The 18877-nt window shown below is 42.8% G+C and overlaps 2 protein-coding genes across 15 annotated transcripts in view; one reads left to right on the forward strand and one right to left on the reverse strand.

Moving 5' to 3' along the window:
- FHIP2A (FHF complex subunit HOOK interacting protein 2A) overlaps window positions 1-862 on the reverse strand; it is a 32792-nt gene extending 31930 nt beyond the window's left edge. The window contains exon 1 of one of the 4 annotated variants that reach the window (XM_083741273.1): window positions 222-862. In XM_083741273.1, coding sequence (XP_083597399.1) covers window positions 222-266 — 45 coding nt within the window. In that variant the 5' untranslated portion in view covers window positions 267-862. The remainder of the gene's footprint in view (window positions 1-221) is intronic. The other 3 variants (XM_083741271.1, XM_083741274.1, XM_083741272.1) reach the window with 3 other exon arrangements.
- Window positions 501-18877, forward strand: part of ABLIM1 (actin binding LIM protein 1) — a 217240-nt gene continuing 198863 nt past the window's right edge. The window contains exons 1-3 of one of the 11 annotated variants that reach the window (XM_083741302.1): window positions 676-1359; window positions 8928-9127; window positions 10657-10752. In XM_083741302.1, the coding sequence (XP_083597428.1) occupies window position 10752 (1 nt within the window). In that variant the 5' untranslated portion in view covers window positions 676-1359; window positions 8928-9127; window positions 10657-10751. Of the gene's footprint in view, window positions 1360-8927; window positions 9128-10656; window positions 10753-13046; window positions 13295-18877 lie in introns of those variants that run through there. The other 10 variants (XM_083741312.1, XM_083741303.1, XM_083741313.1 and 7 more) reach the window with 10 other exon arrangements.

Here is an 18877-nt window from a genome sequence, read left to right on the forward strand (position 1 = left end):
AACCACTCGGGTCTCGCCAAGCTCCCGTCCCCTCGTCCTAAGGCAGAAATAAAACTATCCGGCGTTGGAGGGAGGGAAGGAGGGCATGGCAGTTAAAGGGACGAAGCCGGCAGCAGAGCAAAGCGAGGGGGATCGCGAGGAGGCCCCCCAAAAGCGCGTTCCCCATCTTAGGCCCAACAGGATCCCCGGGCTTGCGTGGCGGGCGCTGCCGGTGGCCTTACCGCCTCCACGGCGTGCTGCAGGATGGAGGTGAACTTGGAGAACATCCTGTCCCTGGACTGGAGCAGCCTCTGCCGGGAGGATCGCGAGAGCTCCTCGATCCGCCGCCGCCGCCGCTCCAGGGTGAGGACTGCATGCGGGGGGCCTGGCCGCGGCGATCGGGTCGGCTACCGAAGCGAAGCGGGCCGGCTGCTTCTCTCCGCTTCTCTTCCCGCTCCCTCGCCTCAGGAGACACCGTGGCGCGGACGGAGAACGACACCCACCGGGGCCGCCCGGAAGCCGAGCGCCTGCCTCTGCTGGCGCCGCCGCCGCAACTCCCTCTCCTGCCGCCGCCGCTGCTCGGCCTACAGGGGCCGCTGCCTGAGGAGCTGCCTGCGCGTGTCTGGCAGTCAGTCAGTCAGTCAGGCCTCTGCCGCCGTGTCGGGGGAGGTAGGGGGCGGGGCGGGAAGCTTCCCTCCCCGGGGCCGGATAAAACAACGGAGAGCGGCCCGAAAGGATAGAGCGCTGGAGAGGGAGGCGGGCTGAGGAGAAGGGAAGCGAGAAAGAAGAGGGCGAGATTACGAAACCCGCTCTTTGGCCTTTGCCGGGGCCAACCGAAATGCCACGAAATAGTGAGCAAGTTTTCGAGTTCCTCAGAATTCCTGTTGACGCCGCCTGTCAGACGGGCAGAAGTGAGGAGGAGGCGCAGGATCAGGTTTCCTCAGGGTCGTGCCCCTAACACTTTGCTGCATGCCAGCTCTGCCATGTAAGCCCGCTAAGGCCCAGCCACGAAGCAGAGAGCCAGGGCCCACCCTGCCGCCTCTGGTATCTGGTGCTGAAGGGTGCTGTGAGGTGCTGGAAGTCGGCCTGCACAAGTTAAGCCAACCTCTGCCCTCCAGTGTAGTGGAGGAGGCTGCCTCCTCATCACCAGTACCCTGAAGTAAGAGTCAGCCGCCAGTTTGGCCGGCTTCTGTATGTGCGACAGGAACCGCCTCAGTGACAGTGTCATTATGTTGGCTATGCAATAAACTTCATTTATTTAGAGTTCACCACTGTACTACTAGCTGACTTTATAGCCCCAAGAGAATCTCAACAATTATCACAAGAAGCACGGCGAGGGATTATGGAAACCGCAGTTCTGCAACCTCTGGAGTCCTGCAGGTTAGCCATCCCGGTTATAAAGAGTTGTAACCACTTGCATTGAACCCTGGTACTGGCATCAGAAATAGGTATGGTATTCTTATGATGCCAAGATTATTCAAGTGCCATTTCCAGCCCGTTTTCTTTGCCTTCTCTGATGTTGCCCTTTAGCCTCCACCTATGAGGGGCTGGGGCTGAGCAGTTGGAACTCAGTCAGCACATGATGGAGGCAAACCTTCCTTTGCTTGATGGTGATGACTGTAGTTGTCACTTTAGAGACATGACAGTGTCAAGAAATGAGTGACTATGTATATGATTAGTTGATTTTTTAAAAAATTAATTATTGTAATTATGTCCGGTCTGTCATTAAAGGAGGTGAAGGTGGTGTACATAGTTTTCTTCCCTCCATCTTATTTTCACAACAGCCCTATGAGGTAGGTTAGACTGAGAGTTAGTGACTGGTCAGCTTCATGGCTGAGTGGGAATTTGAACCCTGGTCTCCAAGGTCCTACTCCAACACTAACCACTACACCACACTGGTAGTATTACAATATAATTGAAATACTTGATTAATCTTTGCTCAGTTTTGCGCTTCCAGGTGGATAAGAAAGAATCAAAGCATGCTTAGTGAACTCCTTTCAAGAACCAGCTACCCACTGAATTCCTTTCAAGAAACAACTACCCACTCTGAATTTAAAAGGCAAAGTGCCAGAGAAACACTCAGCTTTCAGTTTTGCATTTGCAACACTACAGTTTTCTAAGTGTATTAGTGTGATTGCTGTGTCAAAGAAGATTTATTTGCCATTCAAGCTTCCATAGCTCACAAAGTGTAGGTAATGGAAAAAATCTTCAACATGGAGGTTGCGTCCATAGGATGTCCCTGAGGAAGAATTATCCCAGGATTTCCCAAGCTCTGTGGGAGACTCCAAAAGGGGAGTCTGCCATTGAGGACTGGCAAACAAACCAGTCAGGGAAGGAAGTGAGCTGAATTTGCTTCCAGATATTGCCTTAGTCAAAATTGTGACCAGGTGATGCTATCACATAGCTCAGATTTGGATATCCTGTGGCCCTCCTTATATTGTTGTCCTCCATTTCCCAGCAGCCCCAGCTTGCTTGGTCAAGGGACAAGGATTGCTCCAACAACTATCTCTGAAGTAGGTGCTGCTGCATTGGTAATGTGGAGAGTAGGGAGGGCACACTTGGGAAGTTACAAAGTTGGAGACTACCTCACATTCCATAGGGAAAATCCAGATCCTTCAGTCAAGATGTACATTCCAGGGTTGAAAAAGGAGAGAAGTAAAAGGCCTGTCATGTCTGCATTACCTTAGCAAGAGAACACTGCCATTTTTCAAACATTACAGTACAGTGGTACCTTGGGTTACATACGCTTCAGGTTACAGACTCTGCTAACCCAGAAATAGTGCTTCAGGTTAAGAACTTTGCTTCAGGATGAGAACAGAAATCGTGCTCCGGCAGCGTGGCAGCAGCAGGAGGCCCCATTAGCTAAAGTGGTGCTTCAGGTTAAGAACAGTTTCAGGTTAAGTACGGACCTCCGGAACGAATTAAGTACTTAACCCGAGGTACCACTGTATTGATTTTGCTCCCCTTATTTTTAGTGTGAACATTTATTTGTGTTTATATTCCCAAGGTCTCAGGGCGACAAATTAGTGTTTTGTATTATATAAAAATGTTGTTAAATATCACACTAGAAACATACTGAAGACAGGGATATTCATTGGCCCATCGTTGTCACTAGAGGCACAGTTTGCCACTGTGTCTCAGAAACCTTCCAGCCTAGGTACACCAGTCCTTACTTGGGGAGCGATAGTCTTACTTCAGTGATCGGTGTCCTGATAGCCTCCCATTTAGATCACTGTATCACTTTTTTTATGTGGGTACCTTTGAAAATGGCCCAGAAACTTTGGTTGCTACAAAATATGACTGCAATATTGCTAACTTAGATGGGCTGTTGCACTATTTTCTTTGTTAATGGTTTTTGCTCTGTTTTGAGGTCCAATTCAAAGTACTGGTGTTGACTTTTAAGGCCTTTTACAGCATTGGTCCTTTGTAACTGAATGATTGTCTTTCCCACATGTGACTTCTCAGATGCTGATATCTTGATCTAAAGTCCTTCTTTGAATGTCCATTCAAGTGAGGTACAATAGGTGATTATGTGACAGAAAAGGCCTCAGTAGTGTTGCTAACACCTTCCATAGAGAGATTGCAGCAATTCTGATATCTTACCTTCCACTGAAAACATTTTTGTTTTGCCAAGCATTTTTATAGAATTTGATTTATTTGGTCATTTGTCCTGTGTTTTATGATCTTATCATTTTAGGCTTTAATTATTTAATTGTATGGTGGTTTTAAAATATTATTTCCAAATAAGCAAATATGTTAGCTGGAGGGTCCACCCCTTTTAAATGTTTTGATCCTATCTAGTGTTTAAATTCTGAGTTGTGTTTTCTTTTCCTTTTTTAAAAAAACCAGTTATTTAATCCTGTAATCCACCCAGACAACATTTTGTTAGCAGGTGGCATATGAAGCACAAATTCTATACCAGCCAACCAGCTAGTCAAAAGAATAATAATTTTCAATCCTGAAAACTTGATTGTGAAGGGGAATGAATGGCATGATGTGAGATAAACACTGGAGAAGCAGATGATCATTTGCTTCAGTCATTTGCTCTGAATGCCCCTTAGTGTGGCACACTTAATTCCCTCCTACTCTCTGCTTGTGATTTATTGTCATAGGGATTAGTTAATCTGTAGAGATCTGATATGTGGAGGGGGATACTGCCTTGGGATGTGGGGGTTGTATATAACTTTTTGTTCTTTCACTCTTAGGATTCAATTATTCCCTAAATGCTGGGAAGCAGAGACCCTGAGGCCAGTGTTCATTGTCACACTTCATCATTCTGTGGAGTGCACCTGCAACTCACTCTTGTGATGAAAAGCATCATATCCGCAGGACTCATTACCGGACTTGTCCAAGGATGTGGCTCAGCATGTCCATCTAATGAACAAGAAAGGCATAAATCCTTCCAATATTACACTTTTAATCATGGGAGTGACTTTTGGGTGCAATCCTCAGAATGAAAATGGTATTTTTAGAATATGAAGGCTATACAGTACAGGGACCAGAACTGAACCATAGAGCACAATATTATTATTAAACTGTTGCTGCCACTCCTCCCAGTCCACTCTGTAAACTATAAAACATAACACTGAAGTGCAGTACTAGTCATCAGGTACTCTTATCCGTGTAAAATACTTTTGCCACAATTCTGGGTATAGCACCATCTACAGGTTTGCAATAATATGCTATACTGTACTATACTGTGGGACTTGACATCTTTCCGCAGGGCCTGCAAGACAGAGCTGTTCCGCCTGGCCTTGGTTTGGACACAGTCTGACGCTTATGTTTCCCTCCCCTTATGGTTTTGATTTATGGGCTACTATTAAAATGAGGCTGCATTTTAAATCGTATTTAAACCCGTATTTTAACCCATATTTTAATTAACTGTCCCCCCCATTATGTTTTACTGTAATTTTATTGGTATTAGCCACCCTAAGCCCAGTTCTGGCTGGGGAGGGTGGGGTATAAATAAGAAGTTATTATTATTTTATTATACTGTATTGAAATTAGCTATAACCTGTTACATATAACTACTTTTATAGAGGTGGATTCATAAGTGTCCTGTTTATGTCTCTCTATTCTTCTGCTCATATCCCATCTCCAAACAGACTGACACTTGGGTGTCTGAATACAAAACAAAATTGGATTTGTAAACTTTTTCTGCTTGGATAAAATTAGCATTCTTAGATTTTGTACTTGCTTCTGAAATGGAAAATGGAACTCTAGTCACCAGACTTCTGTGACATCACAGCAACTCAGGCAATGTGCAAGGAATACTTTCAGACCAACAGTCTGTTAGGATTTGTCCATTGTTATTGCTGTTCTTTGTTTAACTTTTCCAAAAATATTTTCTGCCAAATCTCAATTTGTGCAGTTCTCACATTCGTGTCTCTTCTATGATGGCAATTAAGGTGGCTAGCCGTAATCTGACAAAGAAAAGCAATAAATCAAAGGTAAAATTAAGGAAGACCTTTTAACCAAAGGTTAAGAACAGCAGCAAACTAATATTATTTATCATTTTTGTTTTCTGGTAACTTACCTTACAACAGCATCCACATTAAATGAGAATATTGGAAATAGTAGATGGATTTCCACCAGAAGAGGGCATCAAACCATAAGATACAGGAATAATTTTATGGTTAATTTCAAGGGCTTATTAAATTTGTAGTAGTGCCAGTTTGACATTTTTCTTTCTGTAAATTGCGTAGGTAGTCCCATAAAATGAAAACAAAGTACATGCCCAAAAGAACAACCAGAAATGAAGGAGAATACACTGCCAAAAATTAATGTACTGGTGTGGCTGACTAGTCTGTTAACAGGCCTCAAATTGCTCATCAGAGGCAAAAGTATAAAGGAGCTTATTTTAGTTCTCATGGAAACACATCCTTAAATTTTAGACGCCATAGTTAAGGCAGGAACAATGGATAACATATCAATACATTTAGAAACAAATTAGCATTGTGTGTTAAATACTCAGTTGGCTGCAAATGGCAATCTAGCTGACACTTGAGGTGTATATATTTAGGAACCACCTTATTTCTGTAAGTTTTTAATATTGTGTTTTAATGTTGTAGCCTGCCCATAGTCCTTGGGGTGAGGGGTGGGTGAACAACAGCAACAGCAGCAACAACAACACCACAAACACCACCACCACCACAATAGCAGCTGCAGCAGTTTTCCTCTAGTTGTGAGATTATAAAAGATGTGCACTTGTAGGCAGAAGAAACATCAATTCTTTGCAACGTGAAGAAATCTAATTAAGAGGAACCTCAATGACTTATGGGGGAAATCCTTTATGTGCCCAGCAGATGGCAGCATATTCACACTTTTTAAAGTGGGCTCCAACTAACCTCCCTAATCGGCTTAATACCTGTATGTACCTGTCTTGAGACAGCAATAGAGGACATTTTGGAGGAAGTAATAGAGAATCTATTTAGGCTTATTGTTAAGTCATCATTTAGTATAATACAAGGTTTTGTAGGTCCAAACACACAACTAACAGACTACATAGAAAAAGGGAAGTAACCTCAAGGACTCACTAAAGAACAGAGTGTTAGCTCCAACCCATAATATTGGGAGACAATATTTAACTGGCATTATCAGTTGCTACACTCATGATTGTGCAAATTGCCCACTGGACATGTTGTCCTAGTCAACCCCACATGTAACTTCTTTCCAACCCATAAAATACCTGGAGAAGTTAGCTATGTCTAATTCTTCTAATGATCAGCAGTTGCTATTTTTTAATCAATAAACGGCTAAAGCTGCAGGCAGAAGTGTCAAGATGCCTTTCAAGAGCATTGCTGTACCTAAGGTAAAGGGGTAAAACTCCCACCTCCAATGCCACAATCCCTTTGCTAGCAATTTAGTATAAAATAAATAAAAATCATCCACACAAGGGCTAAAGACATGAATAATATTACATCTAGTTTGCCCCTTGGTCATTTATAAATAAAGGGTACTACATGCACAACAGAGTTCTACAGCTCCCGAGTCAAAACCTCCCTCCACCTTGATGAAGAGTCACTGATAAGCACTCTCCCAGTTTTGCAACATCTATGAGACAGTATTGACCTGCTGTTAACCAGCTTTCTACCCAAAATAATGTGGGGAATTTGGCCAAATGCAATTATTTGCAAACAAAAAACCCAACCCCATGTATTTTACTTATATCTCATTCTACTTTGGAAAGTTCAGAGGTAGTTATATAGGATTCTGAGCACACACTGATTAAGTACATTTCCACTTAACTTCTATAATGCTATAGTGTTAGCTGCTCCCAGCTATTCATTCACTGGTCCATGTCAGATACTATATCCTATGAGTGTGCCTGGGCTAGTAGGGTTCTCATAGGGTCAGGACTGCTGCATCAGAACCTTTAGAATGGGCAGGGAAGCTGTGGACCTTCGGATGCTATTGGATTAGAGTTGCCAGACACCTCAGGACGGATCTGAGGTCTCCAGGGTTTCCTGATAACTCCCATGTACAGTAGCAGGGGGAGGGCTTGAAGACAATTATGCATGCAGCTTGCAATCTTTGGCCTTGCAGGAGCCAGTTGCAAATTATTACAAATACTTGGGGGGGGGCATGGGGAGTCTGCCCTCATCTCCAAATTAACCCCCATTGCTCAGTGGTGGGAGGAAGTGCAGAGGAAGAAAAAGAGCTGGGCTTAAGAGGAGGAGCATTTATGAGTGCACTTAAGCAACTGGAGGGAGGTGTGGGGCTGCAAAAGTGAGCGGAGTGAAGAGCAGCAGTAGGAGCCAATTTCTGCTGCTTCCACTCAGGGGAAATGACAGAGCCCAGAGAAAATGTTCCAAGTCTCATACATAATTCTCTCTCTCACACACACACATTTTAAAGGGGTTTATCCCAGTTATGCAATTGCCAGATGGCAACAAGTGCGAAGAGCTTGGGATTTGTCCCCTTTCAAAAATGCTGGCTATTTGCAAGGGATTGCTAAGCAACCTTTCCCCCTTTAAAACCCCCTCAATCCTCCATCCTTATTTGTTTTTCCTCTTGTCTGTAGCCTGTCGTTATTAGCAAACTTTTGTTAGTATTGGACTAAAGATGTAATTTCTGAAGATTAAAAAGAAAACCAGTTAGTATCAAAATGATTAAAGAAGATATATTCAAGCTTCCCCCCTGCCCTGGTAGTATTAAATAATGCAGTCTTACCAGACAGAGGGAGAATAAGAATAATTCCCCACATTCCTGGAAGTGCCACCAACTGGCTGTGCAGGTGACCTCTGTGTCCATCTGGTGGTGCTTCCCTGTAACATTGGAAATCAAATACAATTGTTGCCTGTGGTTAACCAAATGGAGAATGAAGGCACAGATGGTTAGAAAAGGCAACCATATGCTTCATGAAAAGTAATGGCAATTATGAGAAATGAGGAGTTTCCCACTACAGAACTAGTATGATATTCATTCATCTTCAAAATAAAAAAGTTGTGTCTATTTGTAGTGGCTGTGTCAATGGGGAGTATGATTGCTTTCTGGCAACATTCATTCTGATTTGTCTACGGGGAGGCTGGATGTTATGTCTTGCAAAAGTTGAAGCTCTGCTGCTCATGCTGGCCAAGATGGGAAGGGGGGAGTGTAGTTTCATCCTCCAAGTTTTGCTATGTTAGCTGCATGCTGGCACAGTAGAGAGGCCTGGATCAGGCCCACTGCCAGTAGCTTGACCAACTTAGGATACAGTGAAACCTTGGCCAGCCCAGTTTGACTGCGTCTCCCCTGGCCATAGAAATGCCATCTGAGCCAGGTGGAAGGAAACTTCCACTGCAACCACCACCCTCCGGTGTGGTGAATCGGGGGTTTGATTGTTCTGTTGATATTCCCACCCCCCTGTAATAATGCAATGATTTGCCCTTCTTTCCCAGATAAGCCCTTAGACAAGCATGCCAATACCAAGTATAATACTGTTGTTCTATCTGCACAACACTTTGCAGCAGTCCAAAAGAACTTGTTCCTGCTTTCGCTCATGCATTCTGCTTCTGGATGCAACCACTTCGGAATACAACAATCCTTGGCTTGAATGAGATAGAAAGATAGAAGAAAGTGAGAAGGACACCATGTATGCTCTGTTAAATGCTCTGAGAATATTCATTAAATCCAGTTCCACTGTAATTGTGACTTCAAGCTAATATAGGTATGTATTAATAATATTTAATTAGTAAAATTGTAATTATAGTTGTAAGTAGAAATCAGAGGTGCTCCAAGATTCTTGGCTATCTTAAGGCAAAAGCCTGATGGATTGGCAGTTGAATCATATTTCAACACTAGTGATGGCACAGTGCCTTCCACCACACCTGAGGGCAGTAGGCTAGCTTAGGGAGCACAGTGCAGGACACAAGACACACTTGGTGCCTTCCAACACCTTGCTACTGTTCCTCAACTCCCAGCACCTGCCACATGAGGTGACCGCCTCAGTCTGCCTAGTTTCAACCGGCCCAGATAGCTGTGGTTGATGTGACATCTCAGGATATGCAGCTGAAATACTGTTGGGCTCGCTTTCCTCCAAATTAAGACATTGTAACTTCTTAACTATAGTGGTACCTCGGTTTTCGAATGTCCTGGAAGCCAAACATTTCAGTTTTCGAATACCAAAAACCCAGAAGTAAATGCTTTGAACATGCCTTGGAAGTCAAATGGCTTCCGCTGCGTGTACATGTTATTTTTTCAGCTTCCTGCAGACTGCCCTTTGCGCTTTGGTTTTCAAACGTTTCGGAAGTTGAATGGTCTTCCAGAACGGATTATGTTCGGAAACCAAGGTACCACTCTACTTCTATAAACAGATAGGAGCTGGGACTCTTAATGTGCATACATTCTACTTGTCTGTATAGTTAGTTCATATTAGTGAGTTACTTTTCTGTTTAAAGCCTAGTGCTCTCTGCTCTCAGTTTAATGAAAATGTAAAATTTACAACCTAAGTAGATTTTAAAGAGTATCCACGGGCAGCATTGTTGCTTTCTAATCCTTGTCAGTGAACCATCCCAGTGATAAGTACTTTACAAAAGCGGATTGATAGATGAGATATATTGACATTGTCTCATGCCAATAGACCTCTTTCAAGGTCAGGAATCAGAGCTCAGATTACTGATGTGGGCCAGAGGGGGCTTTACCTTCTGTGATTAGCATCATGTGATTATGCTTTTAAAGCCTATGTGTGGCATGATTTGGATAAAATGGGGTAAGGAATCAGGATGGGACTTCTTGGATTTTATCGTCGCCTATCTTTGCTGCCATAGAAATGTAGAAACATAGAGTTGGAAGGGACCACAAAGATCTTCTAGTCCAACTCCGTGCAATGCAGGAATATTTCACCCAACATGGGGCTCAAACCCACAACCCTGAGATTAAGAATCTCATGCTCTACCGACTGAGCTAATTCAAGCATTGGCAGGAATAAAATATTTAGTAATATAGTTGCCATTGCCCAAGACAGGCTTTGAACTTAGCCCTGCAAGCTCTATTCCTAAGGCTGGAGAAGCCACGTTTTGGTTTGTTTATTTGTACACTACGTATAGCAGTTAGGGTGGATAGAGTCAGAACCTTAACATTCTTTGTAGTTAAACACTTTTCAATAAGCACTAAATTAATTGCCTTGTGTGTAATTTTTGTTAGTGAATATTTTTTCACCCTGTTTATGTGGCACTACAATGCTTTCCTATTTTTCAGTACATTTTGGAATGCTATTTCATGGAAGCAAAATCCAAATTATTATGAGACTGGTATCCAGTGCTTCTGAGATATTTCACCAAACAGCTCTATGAAGTAAGCTATGACAATTTATATTTCACATAGGAATTAAGTGGATACAATATAACTCCCCTCCCGTGGCCACAAAGTTTCCATGTATATATACTTCTTCCTGCAATTTCTTTCTAAATGTCAGCATATTAGCATCACGGGGGAAACCCATGATAATAATGTAGAGAGAAGTGTACTGGAAATAGCATGATGATTAAGGATGCAAAAGGCTGCCATCAAATCACAATGACTGAGCAAAACCTTGATTCTCACAGTACATGAAGGAGAAAGTTGCAAATGGAGATGTTTAATGATTGAACATGTAAAGGGGAAGAAGAGCGGGCCGAACTAGCTCTGAAATGAATGTTAATGCATGAGCACACACCACTTTGCTTTATTGTAGCAACAGATCAGCTTCTGAGGCTAGTTCCTAAGGGATAAAAATTGAGCGAAGAAGAATTACTTGTTTAATTCATCATGCCTGCTGTAGGATTCTTTACCATTTGCAACTGTAGCAAAGGAAATGATATGGCAAATATGACTGAATTGTACAGGTTGCCAAAGATTATTTATAAAGGTGACTGAATTGGAAATGACAAGCTTGAGGGTATATACATTGCAGTGCAAGTTACATAAATTTCAGAACACCAGCGTCTACTGCCTCTTTTGCCTTCTTAGGTGGGCAAACATACACATACCTGTGCAACTTGACGGTTTACAAAATAGTTATCCTTTTTTACATACGCAGTTCTTGTTATTTAGCGAGCAGATACATTTGTTGCATGCTGAAAGAAAAATAGTCCATGTGCAGCTGTTCTTGGTTAGAACAGCTACAGCAGTTTGGGGGCCGGGAAGTGATATGTAACAATACTGATCTGAACAACCACATCCCTCTGCTCAAGATGAATGCAATCCACCAGCCATGTATTGCCAACTGCTTGCCAACCCCATTTTTTTCTGTCCCAGGCAGGCACCAAAAGCAGACCTGTTGGGACTACAATGTGTGGCTAGTGAGACATGTTTCATGGGGTGGGCAGCATTGTGCATCTCTGGGGAGCTTGTGTCTTGCAAGTTCCCCAGGCATGCACGACAACATCTAATATTTAATAACTAATGAGGACTTCAGCAAACAAAAATGTCAGGAATATTTGAACCCACTGTTATCAAGATTCAGATTGCTAAACGAGATGAACTCCACTCAGTGAAATGAGAATTAACTGTCTTATCTCAGTCAGCTTTCATTGTGGGATTTGTATTGCGTCAAGGAATAAAACAATGCATGAAGGCAACTATATCCAGACTTATTCAGCCCTGCCTTCTAATTATTTGGGGTGCTGTTCAACCATCGCAAGAAGAAGGTGAGGAGAGTAGATGTCTCCAGAGAAGTGAAGTCTGAGGGTGCAGTTTCCTCTTCTTCATCATACATTTATTTGGAATGCAAGTCCCACTGAATTCTGTGCAGTATGCTCCAAATGTTCCATATACTGAGTGAAGAATCCATCTACTTCTGTATACAAATAGCTGAGCTGTACACTTATTATTCACATATAACATTCAGTAAGTGTACAGTCTGTGTACATCCTATGTCAAAGGGTGGAATGGTGGAGTAGGCAAACATGTTTTCATCCTGTAAAAGAATGGTGATTTTAAAAGAAATGTGTTTTTAATAGCATTTTGATATGCTGAAAGAAGTATTAATTATGAATTTAGCAAAGAATAAATCAATAATAACATAACCCCCAGAGTGGGACACATCACCATCTGTGGAATAAATTGCTCCACAATTGTGTGTGAGAGAGACTTAGAGAGGAGGAGGAGGAGAAGAGAGAGAGAGAGAGAGAGACAGAGAGATTGGTGGCAGGTTGTGGCATTATCAACCAAAAAAGTTACAAAAGCATACCGCATTTCTATAAAATCTTTCAAAGCCATTCAAGCTTTTCAGGAAGCTTCTCCTTTAAGGCCACTCTCCTATGCTTTTTGTCTGCATAGGAGTGGCAGTCTATTTCTATATCACTCATGCCTGCCAGCCTTCCCCTCTCCATGAAAGCAGGACCTTGGAAGCCAAGTGAAAGGGGGCTTAGTTCCGACAAGCTTTGCCCTCCCCCCGCCCCATATCATGTAGCTGCACAGCTCGCACCCCGCCTCTCATGCCTCTTGCCCATGGAGGGCCAGGGGAGGCCTGCCTGCCAAGCGCCTTCTCCCTCTCCCCTCCCGCCGGAGGCCCCTGACTGAAGCGCTGCGCCGGGCGGCTAAAGCGATTGTTCGTCTAGATTCTGCTGGTGCTGCAGCAGCGCCCGGCTCGGCAGGGACGAGCCCCGCCCAGCCCCGGCCGCTCGCCGCCCGCATTGGCTGCAGCGGCCGGCTGTTGTGATTCCCCCTGGCGCTCCCTCGCCTCGCCTGGGCGCGCTGCAGACAGGTACCGCCCTCTTGCTCTCACTCCCCGGCGGCACATGGGGGAGATGCTGCCCAGCTGCATCCGGCTGGCATCTGGGGCTTGCTCTTCGGTCTTGGCGCTCCCTGCAGCCGCCGGCTCTCCCTCGCTCCGCCCGAGCCATGTCCACCAGAGGTGAGTGTGCGTCTCTCCGCCTGGATGGAGGAGCAGCATCTTCCCCTGTGGTCGCTTGGAGATAGAAGGCTGGGCGGGCAGGCAGGCAGGCAGGCAGGGCCAGCTCTCTGCCTGTGGTGGTGGTGGTGTTGTTGTGTGCCGGCGGTGGCTACGTTAATATCCTTTCCCCCTTGCCAACGCATACCTGTCTCCGCAAGAAACTTCGCCGCGCATTCCCTTTCATTCTGCTTTTGTTTGATGTGGAAGTGGGGGCAGTGGGAGGGGGGGAGGGAGAAGAGCTTGAGAGATATTTGGGAAATCGGTGGCTTTTGTACGCCCCGGTCCACAGCACTCTCGCTTTTACTATGGGTGCAAGAAGGGATTGGATGGGCTTGTGCTACTTAATCACCTTTCTTGGGATAAAGGTGGGGTGAGGAGATTTAGTTCCCACCCCACCCTTCTTGGTACCATTTTGCAGCTCTACCGATGGAAGAATTCCAGGGGTTGATGCACCAAGATATTTAAAGCTGCAGTACATCCTTTTTTCGTGGGTGGGAAGCAACGACGTGTCAGATCGTTCTCAGCTTGCGTTTTCTGGAGGCATATTAAAATATTTCTCGGAAGGGTTTGCAAGCTAGAAAGGGAAGCCAATGCCTATATCCCCCCCCCCCCTTTGCAGTGTGAGAGGGAGATATTTTTGCTGTGTTTTCAGAGTAGGTTACAACCCCTAAGGTGCTGATGCTTACTAATGAAGTGTTATAGATAGTTCAACAACAGGATTATTAATTTGTGGTAGGATGTGTTCTGAATAACAGTACTATTTTTTTCTGAGGTGTGGGAACAGCTGATTTTTATTTGCATCTGTGTGCATTCCCCCAATCCCTCCCCCCATATTGATCATGTGTACTTCTTAATCATTAATCCGGCTGTCATATGCAAACTTTCCTGGGACTAGATCCCATTGAACTCAGCAGGAGTTTATTATTAAGTAAACACACATTGAATTGTGTTTAAGAGGCCTAAATATGAAATTTCTTCTTGGGTAGATGTGTGATATTTATTTGATAGAGGGAATGCTACAGTGGTTGAAAGAAGCTTTCTTCTTCATATATTTAAGAAACCAATACATGTCTATTTACAAGGCATTACATATGCTTAACACCAAGGCCCATTAAAGACTGTGGGTCAATTTCATACCATATGCTAGGTATATGGTGAGCTAGGTGTAGTTTCTTCTCAGTGGAACACTTCTTGGAGAAAACACATTCTCTGCAGGGTTAAGGCCAGAATATGCAATGGCTATTAATTTTCACGGCATTAGTATGCCATCCTCATATATTTAATTTGTCTCCAGAGGCAACGCCCAGAATAAGTTCATGGGTGTGGCTGTTTTGCTATTGGAAGCAGGGTGGGGGAAGAGAGGGATAGGAGATGAATTTCCGATCCTGAGCTGTTTTTTTTTTAACAGCATTTCCCCTTTCAGGGTGCTGCGATGTCACAGTACTGACTCAGCTGAATTGTCAGATCTAGGAAGTATAACTCAAACCTGGCTTTAGGTTCTCGGCTTATTCTGATTTGTAGGCTTCTGGCTGTAGTTTTTGTTCTCTTCCAAAAGCTTTATAATGAAAACAACTCAAATGTTTCATTTTTGTTCAGGATTTGTGCTTTTAATCCTTGATTGTAATATTACTCCTCATGCCATATTCTGTCTGATATCTACGGCTAGCAGCCTGGTGATTTACAAGGTCCTATTAACCAGTGATGGGTCTCATCATACTATCATGAAGTCCCTTTGTCAGAAGCCAGCATGTTACTGTAAGAGAGGGAATACTGAGAAGATCCTCAGCTAGTGGTGTAAGAGAGTGCCTCGGCTCTCTGCCAGTGTTTGAATATTGTTACACAAGGAAGAGGGACCTGGCGGGTGGTGATGGTGGCACCACTCCATGAGTTATGTTATGTGCAACATAACTATACCACAGTGGCCGTATGGAGAGGGTATTGTTCAATCCCTGTCTCATCAACATTCTTATGCATGTAAAATAAGAGTGGGACAAGTTAGATGATCCCGATACTTGTGCTGTATACCCTTATGTGGTAATCATGAGAACTTACATTTTTGTGTGTAATTTCTGATACATGTTATGCCAGCATAAGAACCTTAAGATGTTGTGTTCAGTTGTATTTTTGGGTGGTATATTGTGTATGAGTGTGCTTGCACTGTTTTACGTGGCTTGTATTAGCTGCAGTTCAGCATGGTGGATTCTAGGCCAAAGCTGGATTGTGTAAGAATCAGTTTACGCTAAACAATCTGTCTACACTAATCAATAAACTGTGTGCTATACTGTGGAGTGGGGAATATCTGGCACATGGGCCAAATTAAGCCTTCTAAGCTAGTCAATTTTGCCTGCATGGCCATTTTGCAATGTTCTGCTGCAAAGGAAGAAACCAGGAACATGTTCTAAATGAATCTAGAATTAAGTTAATCAAAATTTCTCATTTTTGTGGTCTAGTTGGCACCGTTCCTCCTATTGTGAATAGTGTTTATAACTCTCTCTGCAGGAGAATTCTGTACTGCAGAAAAACTACTGAAATTGTTTTGGGTAAGTTATAACAACATTTGTGCTAGGACTCCTATTGTTATAACAGCAACGTCTGTTCTACAGGATTCTACACTAGGATTTTTAATTGCAAATAAGATCAAAATAAACTGGCAAGGGCTACTTCTGATGCTTGGGTCACTTCATTAGGATGCATGCCACATTTAGTGATGGGGCATTTTCTGGGGCTCATGCACCCTGGAAGTGCCCTATGAGGTTGACACTTCACATACCTTCATTGGTGCTCCCTGACCCCAGGGTCTTGTGTGAGCTTATTCACTGGTGGAGCCCTTAAGCTTCCAGCCTGCTACAGTGCTGCCTCCACTGGTAACCCTGTGAAATTGGTGGCTGCAGCAGTGCCAGTGGACTGTTAATACTGGGGGCGTGATTGATATTGGAAATCCCACTAAGGGCAGTCTGCCCAATGACCCCCATAATCTGGAACCAGATCTGCACATTTAAAACTTTATATATTGGGAGTCCATAACAAAAACTATATAAACGTGGGGGGTTCTCTCTCTAGTTTTGCCTTCAGTTTTTCTCCTGGTTTGCCCATGTTCTTTGGACTATTAGTTCTTTAACATCCCTGACAGAGGAAGGATAAAAGTAGCAGATAGCCAGAATTGAGCTCAGTGTATCTTCCAGCATGCATACTGTGTGTTCCAATGTGATCTTACTGTGCTTGTGTTCAGCGACTGCATATACTGTGGTTCACATGGATAGTAGTATTTCACGATACTTTAGCCAATGGTCATTGTTCCAAGGAAACCTAATTTATACAGATAGTTTCTTCTTCTTGCTACTGCCTGCTAAATTTATGATTATCTAACTGCTGCAAAAATCTGCTTAGATGGCACACATAAACTGAGTGGCTTTTTAATTCCCCATAAATTAACCTAACAACTTCTGTTTTATAACAGGGTGTGCTATTCATTAGAGATGAAAACAACCCTTGAAGTGCTAGACTTAAAAAAAACACGTTCACCCATGTATCTTGAGTTGCAGCTTGGAAATTCATTTTTCTTTATCTTGTTTACAAGTTCAATGGAAATTTTGGGGGGGAATATGAGGAATGGTTTAGCATGAACAGCTATCAAAATGGATATGAGCTGGTAGTTTCCTTTCATTGTTCATTAAGACAATGAATCTTAAGCTATTTTGGATGCTCATATTGCAGCAGAATTTGAGAGAAGGGAAATGAGCATTGGTCTATGGTTAGCAAGGCAGACAAGCGGCTCAGTTCCATGCATTATTTGGGAGTAATCACCATGAAGTTCAATAAGGCTTCCTTCCATACAACTGTGTGTTGCGTTGGAGTCCAAATCACTCACAGACTTTTAGGCTGGCTTCCAGCCAAGTTCTACTCAGAGTAGAGACCCTGGAATAAATAGACTTAAGTAAGACATGCCCATTAATTTCAAAGGGTCTACTCTGAGTAAGGACTACCATGACTACAATCCTTAGTGAGATGTTGTATAGTGCCTCTGAAATGAATATTTCTGGTACATGTTTTTAAAACACATGCAACAAAATATAGTTTCTTAAAATAGGGATGCTGGAAATCAAGCATGCCAGGTGTCAGAGAGAACCAAATACATTTTACTGCCTGAAAGTACATTTTTGCAGAGCTGGGAATGAGGCCCAGGTGAGTAATAAGGTTCCTTCTATGCTCTTCCCACATCTTTCTTTTTGTGCAGTTGTTTGGAAGGGGTTGGCCACTGATGCCCACAAAGCTTTAAAGCTCTCTCCATCCCATGGCACCTTGACCACAAGGTGGTGAGAATAGTCATTTTTTCTTCCCTGGAAAAGTATATAGGGCCAGAGGAGGAAGTTGGAAGAGTGATTTTTTTCTCTCTCGTTTTCTCATTCATCTCTGTGCTTTTCAAGGCCCAGATTAATTCTGCTGGATCCAGCTTTTACCAAATCCCTGGGAAAAATAAGTGTGTATACATGGAATTTCTCTTTTCTGTTTCTTTGGTGGTGAAGGAAATTGCTCAAAGAACCAAATGTGCTCATTTGCCTGAAAAGGTTGACAATACCTGGCATAAGCGTTTCACTAGTGGTAGCCTCCATCAGCACAAGGATGTCACTATTTTTCTCTTCAGCATAGCGCTGTGTTTTGCTGGAACAGAGGAACTGAGGCACGATCCTATACTATTTAGAAATAAGTATAATTTGAGCATAGCCGAAGTCTAATATTGTGTGGGATTTTTGTTGTTTGGATAAGATGGTATATAATATGTTTAGTTTTTATTTATTTATTGCTCTTTGCCAGCTTGCAGTGTCTTGTGTTTTAATTGGTCATCTTTTTAATGTAGTTTATTACATGTTATCTACTTGGGTTCTTTGAAATGAAATGGGCAAGAAAACTAAATACCTTCTTAAATCAAATTCCAGAAAATAATCATGTTTCAAATGTGGCTTTCTCTCCCATTCTTACTGGGGATAATAAAAGAACTGGGTATTATATACTCCATGCCCCTTGAGCTGTTTTACTTTTCTGTTTAAAAGATCCTGTCTTACAAGAAGCCCTTAAAATGGTAGGAGACCACTACTCCTTACTGGAAGGCAGAAAGAACTCTGGAGTGATATGGACATGCTTGGGCAGCAGACTTTTTAACCAATCGTGTATACTAGCTGTAAGCTAAAACATGACACAAATCAATTCACTGAGAAATGGAGTTATTTATAAACCTCTGAAATAACAAATTTCATGAACATGTGTAGAGAGAGAGAGAGCATCCAGATTTTTCTGATTTATTTTTTTTACATTTGTTACTTGTCAGTGATTAATCTCTGTATTGTTTTTTTTTACTTTTTATCAATGATATATTTGTATTATTTACATTTCTTGATATTTTAATAATAAACTATATAATTTTTGATAGGAGAATGTGTTATAAGTATAGAAATATGACACACAATGTTGGTTGAGAATTATAGAAAGAAGTAAACTAACCTTCCCTATTGCTAGACATGTTGTAACTGAAGGGGTTCTTGAAAGCAT

This window comes from Podarcis gaigeae (assembly GCF_964106915.1).
Source record: "Podarcis gaigeae genome assembly, chromosome: 5".
Lineage (NCBI taxonomy): Eukaryota > Metazoa > Chordata > Lepidosauria > Squamata > Lacertidae > Podarcis > Podarcis gaigeae.